This window comes from Daldinia decipiens (assembly GCF_022478715.1).
Source record: "Daldinia decipiens strain CBS 113046 unplaced genomic scaffold F4813scaffold_2, whole genome shotgun sequence".
NCBI lineage: Eukaryota > Fungi > Ascomycota > Sordariomycetes > Xylariales > Hypoxylaceae > Daldinia > Daldinia decipiens.
The window spans coordinates 916,249-936,828 of NW_026054545.1; the positions used below are offsets into that span (position 1 = coordinate 916,249).

The 20,580-nt window shown below is 47.3% G+C and overlaps 6 protein-coding genes across 6 annotated transcripts; 3 read left to right on the forward strand and 3 right to left on the reverse strand.

Moving 5' to 3' along the window:
* Positions 1–496: 496 nt before the first annotated feature.
* Positions 497–3,617, reverse strand: F4813DRAFT_103180 (uncharacterized protein). Its single transcript, XM_049238412.1, has 2 exons — positions 3,424–3,617; positions 497–3,270 (listed from the first exon to the last, which is right to left on the reverse strand). Exons 1-2 carry the CDS (start codon positions 3,428–3,430, stop codon positions 683–685), a joined length of 2,595 nt encoding a protein of 864 aa, XP_049104208.1. The 5' UTR covers positions 3,431–3,617; the 3' UTR covers positions 497–682.
* Positions 3,618–4,572: 955 nt separating this feature from the next.
* On the forward strand, positions 4,573–6,171 carry F4813DRAFT_343954 (proteasome). Its single transcript, XM_049241594.1, has 4 exons — positions 4,573–4,820; positions 4,884–5,068; positions 5,129–5,547; positions 5,604–6,171. Exons 1-4 carry the CDS (start codon positions 4,797–4,799, stop codon positions 5,729–5,731), a joined length of 756 nt encoding a protein of 251 aa, XP_049104209.1. The 5' UTR covers positions 4,573–4,796; the 3' UTR covers positions 5,732–6,171.
* On the forward strand, positions 6,172–8,322 carry F4813DRAFT_343956 (nucleotide-diphospho-sugar transferase). The gene is made up of 5 exons (XM_049241595.1): positions 6,172–6,321; positions 6,399–6,561; positions 6,620–6,676; positions 6,741–7,910; positions 7,982–8,322. The coding sequence occupies exons 2-5, from the start codon at positions 6,496–6,498 to the stop codon at positions 8,006–8,008; spliced, it is 1,320 nt and encodes a 439-aa protein (XP_049104210.1). The 5' UTR covers positions 6,172–6,321; positions 6,399–6,495; the 3' UTR covers positions 8,009–8,322.
* A 178-nt stretch (positions 8,323–8,500) lies between these two features.
* Positions 8,501–9,983, reverse strand: F4813DRAFT_103258 (uncharacterized protein). Its single transcript, XM_049238413.1, has one exon. It carries the CDS (start codon positions 9,619–9,621, stop codon positions 8,770–8,772), a length of 852 nt encoding a protein of 283 aa, XP_049104211.1. The 5' UTR covers positions 9,622–9,983; the 3' UTR covers positions 8,501–8,769.
* A 3,181-nt stretch (positions 9,984–13,164) lies between these two features.
* Positions 13,165–14,429, forward strand: F4813DRAFT_343963 (uncharacterized protein). The gene has a single exon (XM_049241596.1). It carries the CDS (start codon positions 13,409–13,411, stop codon positions 13,790–13,792), a length of 384 nt encoding a protein of 127 aa, XP_049104212.1. The 5' UTR covers positions 13,165–13,408; the 3' UTR covers positions 13,793–14,429.
* Positions 14,430–18,855: 4,426 nt separating this feature from the next.
* On the reverse strand, positions 18,856–20,076 carry F4813DRAFT_378558 (uncharacterized protein; the record flags this gene model as incomplete). The annotated part of the gene is made up of 2 exons (XM_049245351.1): positions 18,856–19,464; positions 19,513–20,076. The coding sequence occupies 2 exons, from the start codon at positions 20,074–20,076 to the stop codon at positions 18,856–18,858; spliced, it is 1,173 nt and encodes a 390-aa protein (XP_049104213.1).
* Positions 20,077–20,580: the final 504 nt, after the last annotated feature.

Genomic DNA, 20,580 nt, shown 5'->3' on the forward strand with positions numbered 1-20,580 from the left:
AACTAACCTTGGTGATTGCTAAAAGACTAGCTTTAGAGCCTAAACGTGTTTTTGTTTTATTGAATCTTCTTCTTCATGTGATGATGACTATGCTGACACGTATCTGCGTCAATTAGAATCACTGAGGTTCTCTACACTGATTGAAATGGCTAGCAAGGGCCAACGGATGGTGTTTGGTAATTACAACCGACCCTAGGGCGGATCGATGAGTCACAATTCAACCCGGCTCCTAGTCGAAATGTGCGAAATGGCGAATACCGTCCAATGATTACGGATCTGGCATCGTTGAGTGTGTGGAGGTTAACTTGCATGCATAACCTTTACGGGTCTTGAACGTTATCTTTTCAAGACGTCGGGCAGGATCTCAATGCAGACCGACATAAAACTCGGAACAGAACGGAACAGAGCAAGTGAAGCAAGTAAAAGTTGGAAAGATAAGTGGTGTCTATTATGATTGGAATTGTTTGCTCAGGGGTGCCATAGCCTCCCCCCTAGGCCAATCATTATAGCGTGCTATGCGAGCCCAGCGTTGGGCGGGCACACGTTCAAGAATCAAACCCTCTCAAGAGCTCGTAGTCTATACCGACGGCTCATTAACCACAATGACCCAATTTTGACCACTGATATTGGAATGCGTATATATTCGAATAGACCTATCGCTTTGATCGGTGAATGAGAAGAATCATGTATTAGGCTGGGCCGCTGGCGCCGAACCTTCAATCGTTGCGGCAATCGTAGTCTGGGCGACGCCAGAGGGAACCGGGTTGGGCTGCGGACCATTCTTACGGTGATTGTTGCCCTCTTCAGTCAAAAGCTTGCTCAGGAGTTGTAAATCATCACGAGCTCGTGGATCACGTTCTAGAGCTCTACGAATAGCAGTCCACTCGCCCTCTTTCATACGAGCGGCATGAGGAAGTAGGAAGGTAACGGTCGAACTGGAGAATAAAGGACCGAGGACTTGACGAGCCTTCATCTCTCCTTCAGCCTGCGCGGCTCGTAAAGCCGGGACCATAGGGTCTTGTGCGACTTGCGGCGCGGTTGCTAGCGGTGCCTGACGTGGCGGCACTACTGGTGTCGGGTGGCCTGGAATCTTGGGAGGCGGAATAGGCGTTTGACTATATTGTGGCTGAGACAAGGCCGGAGGGCCGAAGGGCCCTTGAGGTGTCGCAGGTGACCATGATGGGCCAGAGAGTGATAGCCTCGGCATTGGTGTACCTTGAGTTGGTGTTGCCGATGTAGTCTTCTGCAACTCGGATCGCTGTTGATCTATCGGGATCTGTGCCTGTCTCTCATCCCGATAGACAAAGATCATTAGAAGCATAGGCTCAGAACGCTTCAGGGGTATGAGGTGATCTCCAATGTTCTGCAGCGGTTCTGGGATCGGACCATCGCCCTCTGCCACAGGCACTAAGTAGGTATCTCTCACATTGCCTAGCTTCTTCTCACCGACAACGCCATATCGTTTCTTAGATTGGAAATATTCGATGACGGCTAAAAATTGCTTTTGCGCGGCGGGGTCCGCGGGATGGCTTGGAGACAAACTAGTAATGACTAAGTCTACCTGGTTGTTGTACCTCAACCCGCAAAGATATGGTATAGCTTTCTCTTCCGCGATACGTCCAGCGACTGTGAGAAGAGGCGGTATCAGATCTTTCCATGCAATGTTCCTAACCTTGCTAAGATCAGCTCCACCAGCATACCTCGCCACGGTATCAACCTCGGCCACGTTGGTCATAACAAGGGGACCGCGCCACACAATATCAGGATCAATATGCTCCGTCGGTGAATATGGCGGAGATTCGTTGCCATCCTCCTGAAGTAGTCGGTCGACTTCGGGATCGTCGCCGGGACCGGCCGACTGAACTTGTGTAGAGGTTCGTCTCTGATGGGATACTGAGGGGGATCGAACGCTTGAGAAGACTTTACCAATATCGAAGTCCGATTTTCTAGGCGAGTGCTGGTGTGTTTGAGTATCGATCCGGAGAGGCACCGCGGATGAGCTAGAACGACTACCAGCATTCGTAGGAGACGCTACTCCATCTGCCGATGACGCAGTCGCGTCATTGCTCGCATTGGCGACCTCACTCGCTTCTCTAACACCCTTTCGGCGAAGATTAGACGGGGCTTCATCTAATTCCACTGTAAGGTGATCCCCTTCAACAACTTCCTCTCCTTTGTGAGTTCGTCGTACTCGTGGGCCATCCTCGGTGATCAGAATGGATTGCTTCTCCGCCCGCGCTTTCATCTCGGCCGTCTCACGCTGCTGCTCTTTGGTGGCAAGCTGGTCGCCAGTCATTACTACAAAGGATGTAGGCGCCAATGTCCTGTTCAGGACCTGGCTGGCAAGTTCTACATTATTCTTCAGACTGAAGAACAGCGCGCGAAGTTGGGATGCATTATGAGAGGTGTTCGGGTGAGTGTCTTGAAAGGCTCGTTCGATCTCGATAGCTAATCGTTCAGTAATGTCCTTTTTGGACGAGCCTTGAGGGATAGCATATAGCTTTCTCTTCTCAGTAAGGTCGACGGCCGCATCAAGGGATTTCTGCAAGCCTAGTGCTGCTTGTCTTCGAGGGCCTTCAAGCTTCTGAATGCTCTCGGGCAAGTCATCCGGAGGAGCGTATGCCGGACCTGACGGAACTGCTTGTACATCTGAAACCTTGCGAAGCTTGCTATGTGGCCCTTGTGACTGATCCCGAGCTTTACGCTTACCCTTAGAAGCCGACTCAGGTGTACTCTCATCCTTTTTCGCATCAGGGGTAGGAGATGCCTTTGCCTTTGTAGTAGACGTACTCGGCGATGAACGGTCTTTAGGATCGCTTACGCGCTTTCCCTTGCTTTTCCTACCCCCCTTCTTGCGCTTCTTCTCTTCTTCGTACTTGTGCCTACGTTCCTCCCACGGCCTCTCCCCTTTCTTGATAGCCTCCAGGGTAGTCTTGTGGTCTTCGGGCGCGCATTGTTCGCAGAAATAATCTCTAGTTAAATCTTCCGTAAAAACACTCATGCCCATACACACATTGTGTTGCCAAGCACCGCACTTGTCGCATGCAATCCACGGTTCGTTCGTATCATCGTCGTCCTGAGTAGTAGCACCGCAGATGCAACGTATGATTTCTTCATCCTCATCCTGCTTCTCGTCCTTCTCGGCTGCTTTCTTGCTGTTCTTTTTGGTCTGGCGTCGCTTCACAAATTCCGGTCCGTTCTCGAGTTGATCGAATGCTTTTGTGTGTTGACCCTTTGTGGCTCGCACGGATCGACGAGGCTCTGGTTCGCCTATAAAGACGTGTGTACGCGTTAGTGACTGACTTAGCTTGCTAACCGGGCTTGAAATAATAGAATGCATATTATGACGAGTACTTTGACATGTGTCAACTAGGACTTATGCCAAGCTGCTTGTCGCAGAACTATGGCGGGTGGTACGCTTACCAGACATATTGAGAATCGGTGAAGCTCAAATCAGGAGAATGCAGGTCAAGTTGCAGCACAGGTATTTAGTTGCTTGATGTTGCGAGAGAGTCTGAGTCTACGTTGCGACTTTAAAAATTGGCAGCAGAAACTCTTCAGACAATCATGGCTTCTACGGAGCTGGGTTGATCTATGATCTGGCCAGAAGATGAAGGCAAAGTGACCAAAAATATGACCTTCAAGCTCTTCTAGCACCTAAAGAGACCTAGCCTTTTCCTTTCAGGTCCCGGTGGAGTGTATTGGCTGGACCAAGGTAGTGAATGAAAAAAAAGGGAGAATCTAGGTAAGATACCGCCAAATGATGTTGTCGCGAAGAATCAAACTGCCGGTGACGCGACAGCACTTACTTCTTGTTGACCGGCGTATACAGAAATCGACACCGCCGAGCACGCGCCGTATTGGGAGGTGCTAAATCGTGTCGTGACGTGGTCCTCCGAATGCTGATGCGGTAGTTATTACGATGGGGAAGTTTGTCACGAGTGGAGGTTTTGATGTTGAATGGGGAAAACATCCCATGAAAAGACAACGGCAATTGCGCACGGACCTCAGATCTAGAAGTGATGGAAGGTGGAAGTACCTAAGGTTTAGGTACCTAGGTACCTAGCATCTAGCTTTGTGGCTCAGATAATTGATAAGCAATAGCTTCCCCGCACATCTCCTAGAAGTACCTAACTTTAGGTATATTCATGTGTACAACCTCTAGGAAATTACTATCTTGAAGTGAGCTCTCTTGAAGTTAGTGGGCAAGCACGTCTAGTTGCTTGGGTACATGTACCTAGGTGATTTATTAAACCTATAAGTACATACAATAAGAATTACTTCTACTTTACGAATTGCAAGTTAGATGAGACGCAGTACCTATTGCATTTATTCTATTATATGCCTAGGTACCTACATAGTCTACATAGATGTATGTGGGGTAATGAAACAGCAGTGACCTAAATACGGATTACAAAGTACATAATAGCTACAACCACCAAAGCACCAGCCACAGTAGCTCCAGCAACAATCTGAGGCGTCAGGTAGCCGCAAGCACGTAGATTAGATACCTAGGTACCTAAAAGCCTTATGGGTCAGTGCTTTCAAGTTACCTATTCTCATTGTAAGGTACGCGTCGGAGCTCTTGCCTAGCTGTTAGCCTTAGTTCAATAGCCCCAGCCTTTCCCAGAAATCAATTTGTGGTAGCATCCAACGTCGGAGCTTTGATACTTAATACGAACACTACTAACTAATCCGACTTCTACCAACAACGAACTGGTCTTCGTCAACTCGCATTATTTTCAAGACTAGGAACAAACTTCTATTCTTGATTTTCACGGCCAGATTCCCCCACCATGTCTCGCCGTTACGATTCCCGAGTAAGCTCAAGAGCTACCTATCCCTAATAACATTATATGCGCAGAGGCTCACATTTCGACCAGACAACTATCTTCTCGCCTGAGGGTCGCTTGTATCAGGTCGAATATGCGCTTGAAGCTATATCCCATGCCGGAACTGCGATCGGAATTCTTGCTAAAGATGGCATCGTCTTGGCTGCAGAGCGCAAGGTTACGTCGAAACTACTAGAGCAAGATACTTCAGCGGAGAAGCTCTACATTCTGAACGAGTGCGTAGTGGGATCACAGCTACATATCTAGGTGGACCTGTGGAAACTAACGGGTTGCAGCAACATGATCTGTGCGGTCGCAGGCATGACAGCCGATGCAAACATACTCATCAACTATGCCCGACAAGCCGCTCAACGGTATCTCCTAACCTACAACGAAGACATTCCATGCGAACAGCTAGTGCGAAGACTATGCGATCTTAAGCAAGGATACACCCAACACGGTGGATTACGACCGTTTGGTGTATCATTCATCTATGCGGGATGGGACCCCCAGCGACAATTCCAGCTTTACCTGAGCAATCCATCGGGCAACTATGGCGGTTGGAAGGCGACAAGCGCCGGTGCCAACAATGCAAGCGCCTCAAGCTTGTTGAAGCAAGACTACAAGGAGGATTGCACATTGAAGGAGGCCTGCGGTATGGCAGTTAAAGTGCTAAGCAAGACTATGGACTCAACCAAGCTAAGCAGCGAGAAGAGTGAGTTCTCCGTAGGAATCAAATCATGTTGGACAATACTAACATGGGCTTTCTAGTCGAGTTCGCAACGGTGGGACAGACCAAGGACGGTAAGATCTACCACCGACTTTGGAGTGCGGACGAGATCACTGCGCTCTTAAAGGAGCACGATCTGGCAAAGGATGAGAACGCGGAAGATAAATGAGCCAGAATATGTTAGAGCATAGGACCGTAGGTCTAAAAGCGCCCGGGGTCAGCCATGTATCAATACTGAATCATAGGAGCATCAGCTGAGTCTGAGGTTGGTATATCGCCATACCCGAGTCAACATGGTCACCCGTTTTTGTACCGCGGTATTGAGTTCCAGCTGTTCTGGGGTTGAGCACCTAGAAGAGATAGATACATGAAGAAACCGATTCTAAGCCAACACAGACTAGGTATACGACTCCTTCATATCCGAAATCGATATGATATTTAAGCCCGGATCTCCTGTCTATCGGCAGTGATGTTAGATATGAGGCAACTACCTATGTGCAAGGTATATATGCCTAACGTATACCTAGGTATGTACCTACATAGGTAGGTAACCTAGTGGACATGTAGTAACCGGTCGTGAAGTTAATCCCTCCGATCTGGACCCCAAAAATCCCCTGAAGGCCCCAAAGCCAATTAGCGCCTCCACATGTTGCACGCATGTCAGTACCTATGTAAAAGGCCATCAATTGAATCCTTGTTAGCTGCATGAACCCAAGAATTTCAGGTCCGTTTAGGTCAGACCAGGGGGCTAGACAACAGGTACTAATAACAACTAAACTTTCCTGCCCCGCCAAATAAAAACATCTTGGGCTAACTTGTGTCGTTGCATTTCAAAGCTTCAAATCTCAAACTTCAAACTTCCCTTGCCCAAACTAAGCTTGTACCTGAATCCGAGCTGCACTTTATTTATTATTTACACATTTGTCGATCATCATGCTTCAGGTTCCGATTCGAGAAAAAGCCAATGGTCCCAGTAAGGGTACCAAAGCTGTCATCCTAGTATATACACCCCACCTCCTATACGACAACTCGCACTAATCACAACTGTTCACTACAGGTTGGCGGTCCTTCGAGAGGAACCCGGTTTCGCCCTCTGTCGCTCGATGTCCCCAAGGTCCGCACATTGATCATCCCTATAAAACATATTACCCTCTCCGTACTAACAAACGATACAATAGCCTTTGTTCGACGTTGCTGGCCACCCCATCATCTGGCACTGCTTGACCGCCATTGCGAAAGTGCCCTCCATTCAGGAGGTTGTTATGATTGGCTACTATGACGAATCCGTATTCAAAGACTTCATCAAGGAAGCTGCTTCGGAATTCCCTAATCTCCCTATCAAATACCTACGGGAATACCAAGCGCTAGGTACAGCAGGTGGCTTATACCATTTCCGAGATGCTATTCTTAAGGGTCGACCCGAGCGTATCTTCGTTCTCAACTCGGACGTGTGCTGTTCCTTTCCCCTCAACGAGATGGAGAAGCTATTCGACGACAAGGATGCCGAAGCTGTCATTCTAGGCACACGGGTAGGCGAGGATGCTGCGACCAACTTTGGTTGCATCGTATCGGATCAGCACTCTCGTCGTGTGCTGCACTACGTCGAGAAGCCCGAAAGCCACATATCAAATCTCATCAACTGTGGTGTCTACCTGTTCAGCGTCGACGCCATCTTCCCGAGCATCAAGACTGCTATCAAGCGAAGAACCGACCGACCTCGACTAGTGTCGTATCCCTCATCCGAGAACCTCGAGTCGAGCTTCATGGCCGACGAAGATGAAGAGCGCAAGAATGAAGTCATCCGTCTGGAACAAGACATCCTGAGCGATCTCGCAGACAGCAAGCAATTCTTCGTCTACGAGACCAAGGACTTCTGGCGCCAGATCAAGACGGCTGGATCCGCCGTCCCAGCTAATGCGCTATATTTACAGAAGGCCTACCAAACCGAGTCGAACGAACTTGCGAAGCCTTCTCCTAACGTCATACCGCCCGTATTCATCCACCCCTCCGCACACGTTGACCCCACTGCTAAGCTTGGACCTAATGTCTCCATCGGACCCCGAGCGATCATTGGACCTGGTGCAAGAGTCAAGGAGTCTATTGTACTCGAGGACGCAGAAATTAAGCATGACGCTTGTGTGTTGTACTCCATTGTCGGCTGGAATAGCCGAGTTGGTGCCTGGGCTCGCGTTGAAGGCACACCCACGCCCGTTACAAGCCATTCTACCAGCATTGTGAAGAACGGTGTGAAGGTGCAAAGCATCACCATTCTAGGAAAGGAATGCGGGGTTGGTGACGAAGTCCGCGTACAAAACTGCGTCTGTTTACCTTTTAAGGAGTTGAAGAGGGTATGTCATACAAGTCTATCTCGAATATTGTAGTGGTTATATGGTATTAGTTAAGCTAACAAACTCAATAGGATGTCTCTAATGAAGTCATCATGTAAGGACGGTTACTATAGTAAAGCAAATCACTCACGGCCTCTCTTCTCCTTATGACGTTAGACGACACAGTTCGTTCTCAATTCGGTGTAATGGTATTAAAAAAAAACCTACTATGATACCTTTGGCGCGATGCACTAGCCAGCCAGATAGTCGAGAAGTTATATAATTGGCAATGTTTCTATTTTGGACTGTTGTATTAGCTTCTCTTTGCTCTGTCATTGTAGAACTACGAGTCTGAATCTGTATTTCACAATACAACTGCTACAACGTGATAACTTACTCGTGCCGCACTAAAAAGAATATCATATAAGCTGCCATGCCCCCATGATACTGATAAATACTAGTATAGAAAGATGTCTTCGCCCGCAAGATTAGTATAGCAACATAAATTTCTAGCAATGAGGCCATAAGGATGAAGTTTTAGTTTATCAATAGAAACGTCAGTCTCACCACAAGTTTGCACAATAGCATACCAGGTACCTAGGTAAATATGTAGCTCATGTTCAAACCAACAACATCCAAAGTCAACACACGTAGACCGTATGAGAGAATAAATGATATTAGTACCGAACTATTTGGGCGCAACGAACTAACCTGTGGACTCAGTCCACGACACAAATATAAGTACAAGAAGTAGCGCTCGAGAAGGTAAAAATATGCGCAGTCCTGGCGACTTTCAGAGAAAACGACTCTCTCGGAATCGTCCCTACCGATACGCGAATATTGTGCTCTCTGCTTCGCTTTTAACCTCGGTGCATCTGTCTTACTGCAGCTTCGCATCCGGCGGCGCGAAGAGCGGCCTAGGAGCCCCTGCGAGAGCGCCGCCGGCGACGGAGGGCTGAGACTGTCTCCACGGATGCGAGTCTCGCCACGTCGGCGGATCTTCCTGCCACGGCGGCGTCGCCATCCATTCTCCGCTTGGCGGGCGGGCAATACCGGCGTCGCTTTCGCTTCTCAGATGTGCTGGTTGCATGATCGGGGGTGCTGGAGGCGGCGGCGGCGGCGGTGGTAGTGGCATGCTTACTTGGGCCATGTATTCTTGGTGGGCTCTTGCGAGTTCCTCGTCCCGTAATGCGTTCATTTCTTCCTGCGCCATCCGAGCTCTCCGCCGCCGTCGACAGAAGAAAAATACTAGGCCGAATATGGCGAGTACGCCTACTGCTGACCAGACGCCGATGGCCACCCTGGCTCCTATGCTTAGACTCCCCGGAGGCTCGGTGGTCCCGATTGCTGATGGTCCCGCGGCGCCGAGGGCGATGCCGGCTTGAGCTGGGTTTGATTTGCTGGGGGTATCATCATCCTCCTTCTCCTCCTCCTCTTTCTCCTTTTCCTCCTTAGAATCGCTAGATCCCACTGATCCGCTAGACGTTTCGCTATCCGACGACTCTTCGCTCTCCTCTTCTTCTTTGTCTTCTTTCTCCTCCTCTTCCTCCTCCTCGGGTGGGGGCGCCTGTCTCCTCGAAGTATTTATAACTCTATGTCTTCGGAGGAAGTTATTAAGTGCTTCCTCTGGCAACGAGACCTCGCTGGCGCTAGTACCCTGAATCCAAGCGGCAGTGCTGACGAAGGTCGCAACGCGCACTGCGCTGATAGTCTTGGGAAACGTGTAAGACATTGTGTGTAGGTGGTTAAACTAAAAGAAAAGAAACGAATGGAACTGTCGTCGAGACAAGTAAGCCGGTCTCGCGTCCTCTTGGTGTTCTTGGCTCGATTGATACTTTACTACACGTGGTTCCACCAGGGACTAACACCGTAGTATAGTCGATCGATGATGGGAGGAGAGATCGTGCTTCGACGACTGGGGATCGCGAATGTCGATGAGCAAATGCCCTTCAACTCGTCCTGAAGGTATGGGTGTTGGGTCGCCAAGGAACATTAGATCAAGAAGAAAGGGGTGCGCATTCTTGGGGGAAGATCAACAGTATATACATCTTACCGTGTAAGTAGAAACCCGGAAGCGGTAATTAGGCACGCGACAGTAGGCGATCGACCTCTCTCTCTCCCCTATGGGTACCAGGTCTCGACCAAACCAAGTTTAGAGCGTTTTAGAGCCACTACGATGGAGGAGTACCTTGTCGAGTTGTAGTGGAACTCCGGGTTGACGATGAGATGAAACGAGATCCCAATGCCAAGAGTATCAACGCTCTCTTGGCGAGCCGCATTGTTGTGCTTGGCTTTCGTCCAGCTCTATCAAATTCTCTACCGATTTTAGTTCGACTCGCTACCATCTCAGTTAATTTCCGACTGGAAGATACTATGTAGGTGGCCTCGCGAAAGCCAAGCCTTATCCTAAACGAAGTCAGACGGCTGTCGTCACGAAATAATCAATCAATTAGCGCCGCTGACGATCACTTCACGAAACAATCACACGTACCTCGTCATCAAATGTTTCAACCTTACCAACCAACTATTTCTTAATCTTCCTTTCCTTACCATTGATAGGGCAGACCTCATATATGAAAGTTTCGAGGACACGCTTCCAGCTTATATCTAGCTTATATCTAAAGGGTCCCTTACGAACAGCCACAAAATTTGAGAAAGATCTCAGTATTGAATCAGGTAGGTCCCAGTCAAGCTTACCATACCCACTCTCGTCACAATCGGTGGGTGTAAGGGCATGTTGAATTCTTACTTGGCACTCTAGCTTTACCCAATAACACTTTGTCGGATCGAAGTACCGGTTTGATATGCCTCGTTGCACCCTTCGAGCACTACCAGGGGATACACATGCGTCATTCAAGACCGCATTGACCAATCTATGAGCCATAATAAGACCCGTCTTTCCTAGAAACATATCAAATACTAAAGCTTTCGTATCTATTAGAAGACTATTTTTAATAATATCTCTTTCTTAACTAAAGCACAACATCCCAAGGACACAATTAGGTGTATCAAATTGTGTTAATAAAAAATGAGGCGACTTGGTTATTGTAACTAATCTAGTCACACGGCCATCGCTAGTTCTAAGAGTTTCTAATTTCACCTCATACCAAAGGGGATAACCCTTGTGTTCGCTTATTTTATATGTGTGTATATTCCATGTTTGATGATTAACTACCTAGGTACCTAAGGTAGTCTTATAGCCTCAAAAGTTGTCTCGATCTCAACCCCGAGTTAGGCATTAGTGACCAAGCAGCGTATCCAGTGCCCTTTTCACAACGACTAGAGACCCTCTCGTGTTTACCTATCATTAAATACTCATACGATGTCTTTAAAGTATACGAGTGCTCATTGTACGTGATGTCGGTTCTCGCCGGAATATAAGTACAGCACGAATTATCCGATTAACTACGAATATATTGTAAGAATATTGGCCTTATGCTGGTAGGTAAGGGGGTATTCACTAGTATCTATCACATATATATGCTGCTTCCTTTGTCATCTCTCATTACTGGATATTCTACAAGCTCCTAACCTTCTAGACTTATAAAACAGTATGAAGTAACTTCGTTCTACTTTGTGGTAATAATGATCAGATAAAATTGTAGCCTACCTTCCATTGTTATGCTATCACAGCTGAGCTATTTCCATGAAATTCAAGGAGTGTCGCTTACCCAGCTTATTCGTCATTTGGGCTACGCAATATGGTTACAAGTAGAAAGTCGTGCGAGGTTTTACACTATGAGCTTAAAAGGAATATTAATTCTCATAGTATTAACGTCTTCAATTTAAATAGATGGTATCGCTTACCAAACGACGTTGTCGAGGACGTGGAAATAAATAATAAAGATTTCGTCTCATGCATATTAAGCATACGACTATCCAGAATTCTATTCAGATTCGACATTAACCCCTAGTGACATAAAATATTTAAGGGGAACCGGTTCCTTTAGATTAACTCTATCGACTTCTAGCAACGTAGATGTTACGATGATATCTTTATACAGGGCTACGAGAAGGTCACTCGTGCTGCCACTCGTATTGGTACGAATGTGCCAAAATGTAGACAGCTCCGAACCTTTTTGGTTCTTTTTTCTTTTCCCCCCTTTTTTCGTGAAGGCTATGTGGATTCTTTTCAATCTTTAAAACGTAGTGTTTGTTTGGCACGATATTTACTTAAAACTTACGCCAGCAACTCTTTATCCCTTAACTCTCTACATGTTACCTGGGTAGATTGCGTACGTCCTTTCCATGATGCACAATACCAGAAGCCCTTAGGTAGCAGAAATTGGAAAAAGAAAATAGCTTCTAAAATTAATAAAGTTGCTCGTAGGATAAAAAGCCTCGAAGACACCCTACAACGCATACTTCCACCTTGGTTTTATGATCACCCAAACCATCTATTTCGTATCTGCCATTTCAATTTTCCCCCAAATCTCTGTGTATATAAAGAAGTAAACGTATTTGAAAGTAGCAGGGTCGAATAGTATTCGATAGATGCGGTCGTAGGTCTATTCAGGAGAACTAGAGCAGCACACGCTAAATGAATGAACCGAATTTAACCAAGCCTCGAAGTATACGGCAAATGTAACATGTCAAGGGCCAGCTACTTTTAGCAATAGGTGCGTGATGGTATCGGTGGGCATCATGATGGCGTCCAGATGCATCAAGCCCAGCAGTCTAGACTATTCTAAATTCCACCGAGATACGTCGCATAGTCTAGGTGGTCCTTTTCAAGCAGAATATAATAGCTTAGGTGTGTGGTTATGGAAGTAATAAATACCAAGGTGAAAACCAAAGACCTCGATGACAGATCACCGCGCATGTTAATAATTACATTTCGAGGGTTCTAAGTCGTGATTGAGACCATACGTGGATACAATATGTCAAATCAACATCCGCAAAGTCAATCAAAGAGATTGTAGACTATTATTACCTAAAGGGCTATATACATGAGAGGACCTAGAAAAGGTGTAGCTCTATCTATATACAACTCTGGGTTGGCATAAATACAGAATCGATATATGAGTTAAAAGATCTTTCAATCTTACCAATTAATACAACCTGCACTGTGCATGACCTTTTTGAGTAGTACGTGTTACTGCGTGCTTCCGAGGTTGAGTTAGCATGGATGATGGATGAAGGTAAGTAGGTAGTCGATATCTAGGTAGAACAGTGTAAAAGCTAGTCTTTCATTTCGAATATTGAATACAGCCCGTGATACTAACAATCGACCCCATACTACATGGGAGGGCAAAGCACAAGGTGTAACTGTATAAGAGTGTGGCTATGAAATGCTATATACTTTAATCCCTAAGTACAATACTATAAATCATGGCCCCCATCGACTAGGAACTACATAGATGAACCCTGGATATAGTCAAATGGAGTAATAAGATCCCTGCAGCCTGTATTCCGAAGCCGTAGGCTCGGTGCGGAGCCGAGTAGGGGATCCCAGTCGCCACGCGGTGCTAGTCGCTAAGGCCGGGACCGCCTCCGTGGTACAGACAGGCATATTGTACATGAATAAACACGTGTTACGGTACATGCATGGCTTAGGCGCAGTCCCGCGCCCTTCAGCCTTTCAGCTGTGGCTATTATTGGGAGTGTGGTATTGCTCGACTTATAGTATAAACCGGGAAATGGGTGTATATTCTAAGATGCAAGTACGACATCAGGCTTATGCCAAGGAGATGGGGTCAGAAGAGAAAGAGATAGGATGGGGAAAAAGGACCCTCCTCTTGGTAAATCCCACGACCATTCGCCGTAACCTCCCGATGCGACAGGTTCGCCGTGGGTATCCGTCACGTCATAGAATAGATGAACTAATAGATAGCTCCGTTCTGTTATTTGCGGTGGTGAGAGTGCAGCCAACTGAGTCACGCTCCCGGGGGCGTGCTACGTAAAGGCTGCGAGTATCCGATATCAGCTAGCCCGTGGCAATATCTCAATATACCCACGGCCTATCGAACAGGTTCGAAGAGAGAGACATCAAGTTTACTAGTAATTAGGCAGCGCCGCTAAGTAATAGCCTCGTTCTGCCTAGGTCAGGTGAGGCAGAAGCAATATGTATGCTTTTCTAAACTTGTCCCGTGGAATGAGGGCTGGAAGAGGGGTTGGTAGTATCGCGATAGCAAGTAAGGCTATGACGAAGTTAGGTGAGATTACACTGCATGCAACATAGGTAGGTAACCTGGCTGTATTGCTTAGGGGCGTACAAGGGAACTAGGATTCTAAGGCAGCCTGGATATCTATAGCATCTTACAGATAGTCTCAGGGAATAGGGGGGGACACCCGTTCGTGATACCTCCACCTCGGGCCGATACGTATAGCATTGCTCCCTAATGTGCCTTAAGGACTTTGCGATATGTATGAGGTTCTAAAAATGAATGGGATTTACACATCTAGACTCGTCTTTGGAGGGGAGAAGAGGGGTTGGGTTAGGTTGGGTTGGCAAGTCCTTAACTCCCTACCCTATCGATAAAGGAACAAAGGTGAAAGGGGGGGAAGCAAGTGACTGGTACGATACGCGAGTATGATGAGTATAGGTCGATAAATTAATCTTAGGTTAGGTATCTAGGTTAGACGCTTTACTTTCCGTTGTGTCCGTTGTGTCTTGGTGCAGGCTGTGCTAGTGTGACTATAACCCTACGTACAGATGATGAAGATGAGGATGTTTACTTTGTTGGCAGGGGTCTCTGCCCCTCTACTACGTATGACTTGCATAGACGCCGGTATCTCCTAAGCCCAGTCTTCGAGAAGTCGAGGAATTTCATGCCTGCCCACGTCAATTGCAGCAAGGAGACATGTATAACACGTCAATTAGATAAGGGACTGTGTCTAAAGGCTAGTTATTACTATCAATCTATATTCATGCCAATGGATTTGCCCATCGAATGATTCCAGCTGTCTGCCTGATGGTCTCGTGTAGTACTCGAACTTGATCATCTATACATACTCGCATGGATACGACGTTCCTGGCTAGAAGGCCACTATTACGAATTTTGGACGGGAACTAACCTAGGTAATTGGTGCAAAGATACGAAATGCCGCTATCGATGTGTTTGCTTGGCTGTTTATCGTCCGACATTGGGAGAGGGGAGCCGGTCGATCTGTTAGACAGAGTACGGGTCCGCGCATATGCTCGCTGCGTACTAAGCCTTACGAGAAATGTGTGTATTGTACATAGTAAGGGTATGTTTTCCGAGTGTAAGAAAGAGGGATGGCATACATTTCCTACGTTGAGCCTATTTCCCGTGCCTTTCACCCCCCCTTCTCCTTGTTGGCGCGAGACTCAATTCGTTTGGTGTGTGGCACGAAGTAGAAAGCAGGTGGGTAAGAATATACTCCTTTCCCTTCAATTCGAATAGTGTAGCGAAATAAGACAACTGTGCCATATCGGCCAGCTACTGTAGGAGGTAGTATTCAATGATACTATTTCGGTCGCAGACCAATGCGACTTCATGTATGCGCAGCTGCTGCGCAAAGAGGCCGGTGCCTTGCCGTTGCTTACGTGACAGACCGACCTAATTTACCTATTATACCATCCTACTAACCTAGGTTAGGGACTTTGGCCCCTTATCTACCGGGGGAGATGAGGGCTATTTGAAGCCTCAGCACGTACATGGATGAAGATCCTGACCTGTGATTGGACATACAATGTGCCCCAGCTCGTGGCAGAACCCCAAAATGGAACACAAGACGAGATGGATGGGCGGGTGAATGGACGAAAATTTGATCTGATCACATCAGCACGTAAATAGTCGCCGAGATTCCTAAACGACCAACTGCCGCGACAGACGCGGCAGGCTGGACAAGGAATAAGGGAGGTTGGTGGCCTTCTGTGTTACTTATTCGGGTCGCCTGTAAGAGAGGAGTAGGTAATAACTTTGACTTTGACGAGGACCAATCTGCATTCCTTCAGCAAAGTATCCCTTTCAACAAGTGCATCTGGTCCATCCCGCTCCGTATAATCGGCCGCCACCTCCGATAGGTCCGAAAAGCCCATATCCATGGTATGCAAGGTACTCAACTTCGGTTCTGTTATTATTCTATCCCTAGTTTTGATCAATAAAAAATACTAATACATGATCCAATTCTTCCATGCCAGGGATATGTTGATGTGATTTTGGCCCGGAACACAACCAACGTAAATAAACATGGAGTGAGTCTCATATGGGAGGTATGTGTAAGTGTATATACTTTGCTGTTTAATACACACCCCCATCCATCAGCTCACTAGCCACGATTACGATTACACGATCACTTGCAGGAGGATGATGTACTGTCAAACAGGTAATTGAAACGAATTGTCTTAGTATGTATGTACCTATATACATAGGTATAGCCAGCCTGAGAAGGTGTAGTGTATTTCATGATGCCTAGTAGAAACAGAGACGAAGGAGAATTTCCCTTGTCGCTCTTCGCGTGGCAGTGGATTCATATGTACTGTAACCTCGCAGCGGCGGAATCCTAAGGCGCTCCAAGCTCCTCCCCATGTCGCCGGTCACTGTGCCGTACACTTACGATACAATGACCCCTACACTTCCACCTACTCAATCCAAAAGGGGCCTGCAGGGTGCAAGTACATATCTACCAGGGCGAGCAGCGGTGCGCATATGAGCGGATCCGTTGGCGCCCTATTCAAATTCGTAGGTGCCTAACAACAATACTATGACGGAAGGACAAGTTGGAACAACCAATTCACTTTGTGACTCGAATGATGAGTGGCAGACTCGCTTATTCGATTGATAACTCGTCGACAGACCGGAAAGAGGGGTAAATGAACTGACGAATGAGACACCTGGTGGCCCGCCGGTTCGATGGCCGTGATGATGCCAGCCTTCGGTATACTAGGTATGCTATACGTACGGAGGGGAGTAGGAAGTCTAATCCTGGGATGTACTGTAACAAGGAAAAAAAAAGAATAAGTTGACATGCAGACTGCAGCAGCTTGGACCATGGAACACGGACTGACTTGGATATCAGAACAAGACATGGGGTGATTCATCGCTAAAGGAGCCTGTAAGAGCCCCTAGAAAATGCCAATGCGGTAGAGGGTTAGTGATGGACCGTGTCCTGTAACCCTAGCGATGGAACCCTAACATGGCACTCGGCCTCATGTCATGAAGAAGAAGAATAGCAGCAATTATCCTCATCATCACAATAGTCAGAGTTGAATACAGGAATCCGGGGAGAGATCAAACGTCTTTCCAACCTAGCTGTTATGCCAAGCAAGCAAGCATAATCGTATACACATAATAAAACTTCCTCAACATTCTCGTGTTCGTGTTCCAAGACCGCGTGGTTGAGTGGCTTAGGCATGAAGGGCAATCTCGGCCAAACAGACCCCGTCGGCGCACAAAATTAAATGAATGACATGGGAAAGAAAAAAAAAAAAAGGAAAAAAAGCAAAAATTATCGTTAGATAGTAAATAGAAAAGGTTTGAAGGATTTTATTTATGTATATTAATAAGTTTGTCATTACATTGCGCCATACATAGGAACGGAGGCTGACATTGCATGGTACCTAATCCATCCTTCAACATTTTTTTTCTTTTTCTTTTTACTTAACTAGGAGGTACTGTACCTAAGCTACCTAGGAAACGTCAACTGTTATGGCTGCAGCAAGTACACGCACACAAATTTACTAAATGTGTCAGATATATAGAACAAGAGAAAATCGAAGACAATATTAGCTTGGCGACAAGATGGGAAGATATCTTGCGTGATAAAACACTGTGGGAAGATAATCAAAGAAAATACTACGTACCTCCTAACTACACGATCAATAAAATATACGATCAATCATCCAAATCCATGTCTTTGAGAGTCAGAGGCGGAATGATCCACCAGTGCAATAATATTATAGCCACCAGCGATAGAGCTCTACGCTGCAACAACGTTAGCAAACGGGTCCTGATCTAAGACCGCATATCTCTCACACAACACAGGTGATTTCGGCAGCAAGCATATGCATACTACATGCAAACATAAGGACCGCGGGACAAGAACTTGCATACGTGCAACACCATGTGTAAGGAAACTAAACCCATGGGGAACTTGATTGCTATCCAAGCACAGGTCAATCATATCACAGTCAAGATGGGGTCACATTCGTAGGTAAAAGACGGCGAAGGTAGGAGAATAAAAATAGTGGTCTTTTTGTCTTCCTGAGATTCAAGCTACCTAAACAATGAGAAGAAAAGGGGGTATCTCCCAGCCAGCCAGTACAACCATATCCCGATCTTTAATAGAACACGCAGGGAACCTCTATAACTGTATCCCTGCGGAAAAGACAATAAAGCAAAATGCCACCTTGTTCGACCGAACGCCCGCTTGTATTTGCGCAGGGTGCTAACTGGTGAAGCAAAACATAACTCGGCTGGAATAACGAATCCGTCGCTGATATCAATAATAATAACCATTAAAACTCTTTTCTATAGTTGGGTCATAGCCAACCTCATGTAATAGCCCATCAACGGCTTCCGTAATACCGTGGCGCAAAACAAAACAATTCCTTCTCCAAAAACCAACTTTTGAGTTCCCGAATAATGTCCCAAAAGGGTATATCGCTCGTGTCCTCGTCAACTGCTTGCGCGGTGAGCGTGTGTGCAATATAGACACGCATTGTCCTCTCTCTTCGTCCGGGGTATCTTGGAAAAAACGAAAGACGAGACAGGAAAATATCCAGGCCCTTCTTCCCTCGATGCATGCGTAGTGCCCTGCGGCGTGTGTAATATGACAGATGAAAGACATCCTGAACGGGAAATCCTGGTATCGATGTGTCACTCCGGAAATACAACCGAAACAGGAAATCAGTTTCTACTTGTACACGATGGCATAGCCATCCTTCGTCCTTTTTCAAATGGTTTTAGTAATGTTATGGTCCATCCTCGGAAAATATTGGGTCCAATGGATGGTAGTAGTAGTAAACTTTGGGGGAAAAACAAATGAAGGGTCCGGGTATCTATTGTTTAGGCCTCTTCAATATGTCTTCGCAGTTCGCATCGAACCGCAAGTTCCAAAGGCGGACTTGTTGCATAAAAGCCTCGGTGCGTTCAAGCTCTCTCTCACGGCCAAAGATGGTCCTGACGAACTCCACTCCGGCATTCTGTCCGAGGTGGGATGCTTCCTTAGCCTTAGAGGATCTCAACATGGGGGCCTCGCATTTCTTGAGCAAGACACGAAGCTTGTCCGTTAAGCGTTCACCGGACTCAATAAAATCTTCAATCATTTCCTTGTTTGCCTGGGTCCTAACCTCGGGCACAACTTCCTCGGCACGCTTTATCTTGCCAGAGAGTTGGATAAGAAGAACCCACAATTCACCAGCTACGTCGGCAATGGGAGTAGAGGCTCCGTGGTGGTGGACAGTCCAATCATAGATCCACTTTCCTAAAGAGTTTGAATCGAAGACACTACCTAGCAACATGATGGGTTCCTCGGCGGGGTCCCAGTTCTTCAAGGAGTACCCAGGAGGGATGCGGTGCTTCCGGGCATCTGCCTCGGTGGCTTTCTTCTGCCCCGAGGCAGCAGCCTTCTTCTTGTGGGAGCTAGAAGGACGGGTAGTAGCGGGGCGCTGGATAGGTACAGCGGTGGCGGAGGGGCGACGGGTGTGGTTGCCAACCCTCGTAGCGGAGCGAGCTGGCGGCTCATCGTAGTGGGGATAATCGGCTTTTTCTTTCTCGTAGAACGACGACGGCATGCCCTGCGAACGGTAGTAGTGATCAGTGCCATGTCCCGGAGCAGCATAGAAAGACTCTCTGCGCTTGCGACTCTTGGACTCCGCAATCAACACGCATCTGACCCCATCGATCTCGAAAAACTCGTCCTCGTCGGAATCCCCATGAGAGGCCCGATTGTATGAGAAGGAGCTCCGACGCTCGCGCCTAGGCATGTGATGCGACCCCATTGAGAAACTGTGCTTTCGCGAACTCACATTCGGGCTTAGGCCGGTGGCATACTCGCCGGTGCTCGTGTACCGGGGTGAGAAGGCGGTCGACGGTCGGAAGTCGGGGACGCCGGTGCTAGTGTGGCGGACATGAGCTCGTGTGGCCGGTCGCTGGGGGGTCTGAGCTGGGTAAAATGGGTAGTGACGTGGAGAAGGTGTTGGTGAGGGACTATGTACGTCGTAGATATAACCCGCATCTCCTCCTCGAAGAGGGGTCCCGTAAGGCGACCCGTAACTCATCTTGCCGGAGTATTGCGCAATGTTTTTCGCCGTAGTCGCGAAATATTTCTGATTCAACTTCTTTCAAGCGTGGTCGCCCCCAATGCGACTCGATAATAAAGCGTCGTCGTGGTTTGTGGGTTTTAGTTTCGGTATTTTCTTTTTATGAATTAAATGGCGCCTGTGTCGTGACGCTGGAGGAAGTGACACCTGTCACCTTGGTATGTGGTCGGTGGGAAGAGGAGAGGAAAACCGTCTTCTTTGAGAGAACATGTCAAGATCTGGTGTTTATATCCCCCAGGAGGATTGGGCATCAAAGTCGATGGAGTGGTCGACTTCGGATGATGAAGGCGCTGGAAGAAACTGGACTATGCTTAAAAAGTCCAGAATGGAAAATTCGTTTGGGGGAAACGAATATCAAATACAAATAATGTGGATGCGATTGCAAGATGAGTCAATAGATATGGCAAAAGCCAAACTTGGTAGAAGAGGTGAACCGTCGGAGGTGGTTGGGCGAGGCGAGTG

What these genes read in the sequence shown, in the direction of transcription:
- F4813DRAFT_343963 (XM_049241596.1), top strand. Translation starts at nt 13,409, where the DNA reads ATGAATAAACACGTGTTACGGTACATGCATGGCTTAGGCGCAGTCCCG.
- F4813DRAFT_343956 (XM_049241595.1), top strand. Translation starts at nt 6,496, where the DNA reads ATGCTTCAGGTTCCGATTCGAGAAAAAGCCAATGGTCCCAGTAAGGGT. An exon ending in TGTCGCTCGATGTCCCCAAG is followed by an intron (nt 6,677 to 6,740) that starts GTCCGCACATTG and finishes ACGATACAATAG; the next exon opens with CCTTTGTTCGACGTTGCTGG. An exon ending in CTTTTAAGGAGTTGAAGAGG is followed by an intron (nt 7,911 to 7,981) that starts GTATGTCATACA and finishes CAAACTCAATAG; the next exon opens with GATGTCTCTAATGAAGTCAT.
- F4813DRAFT_103258 (XM_049238413.1), bottom strand. Translation starts at nt 9,621, where the DNA reads ATGTCTTACACGTTTCCCAAGACTATCAGCGCAGTGCGCGTTGCGACC.
- F4813DRAFT_343954 (XM_049241594.1), top strand. Translation starts at nt 4,797, where the DNA reads ATGTCTCGCCGTTACGATTCCCGA. An exon ending in CTCGCCGTTACGATTCCCGA is followed by an intron (nt 4,821 to 4,883) that starts GTAAGCTCAAGA and finishes CATTTCGACCAG; the next exon opens with ACAACTATCTTCTCGCCTGA. An exon ending in CAAGCTAAGCAGCGAGAAGA is followed by an intron (nt 5,548 to 5,603) that starts GTGAGTTCTCCG and finishes TGGGCTTTCTAG; the next exon opens with TCGAGTTCGCAACGGTGGGA.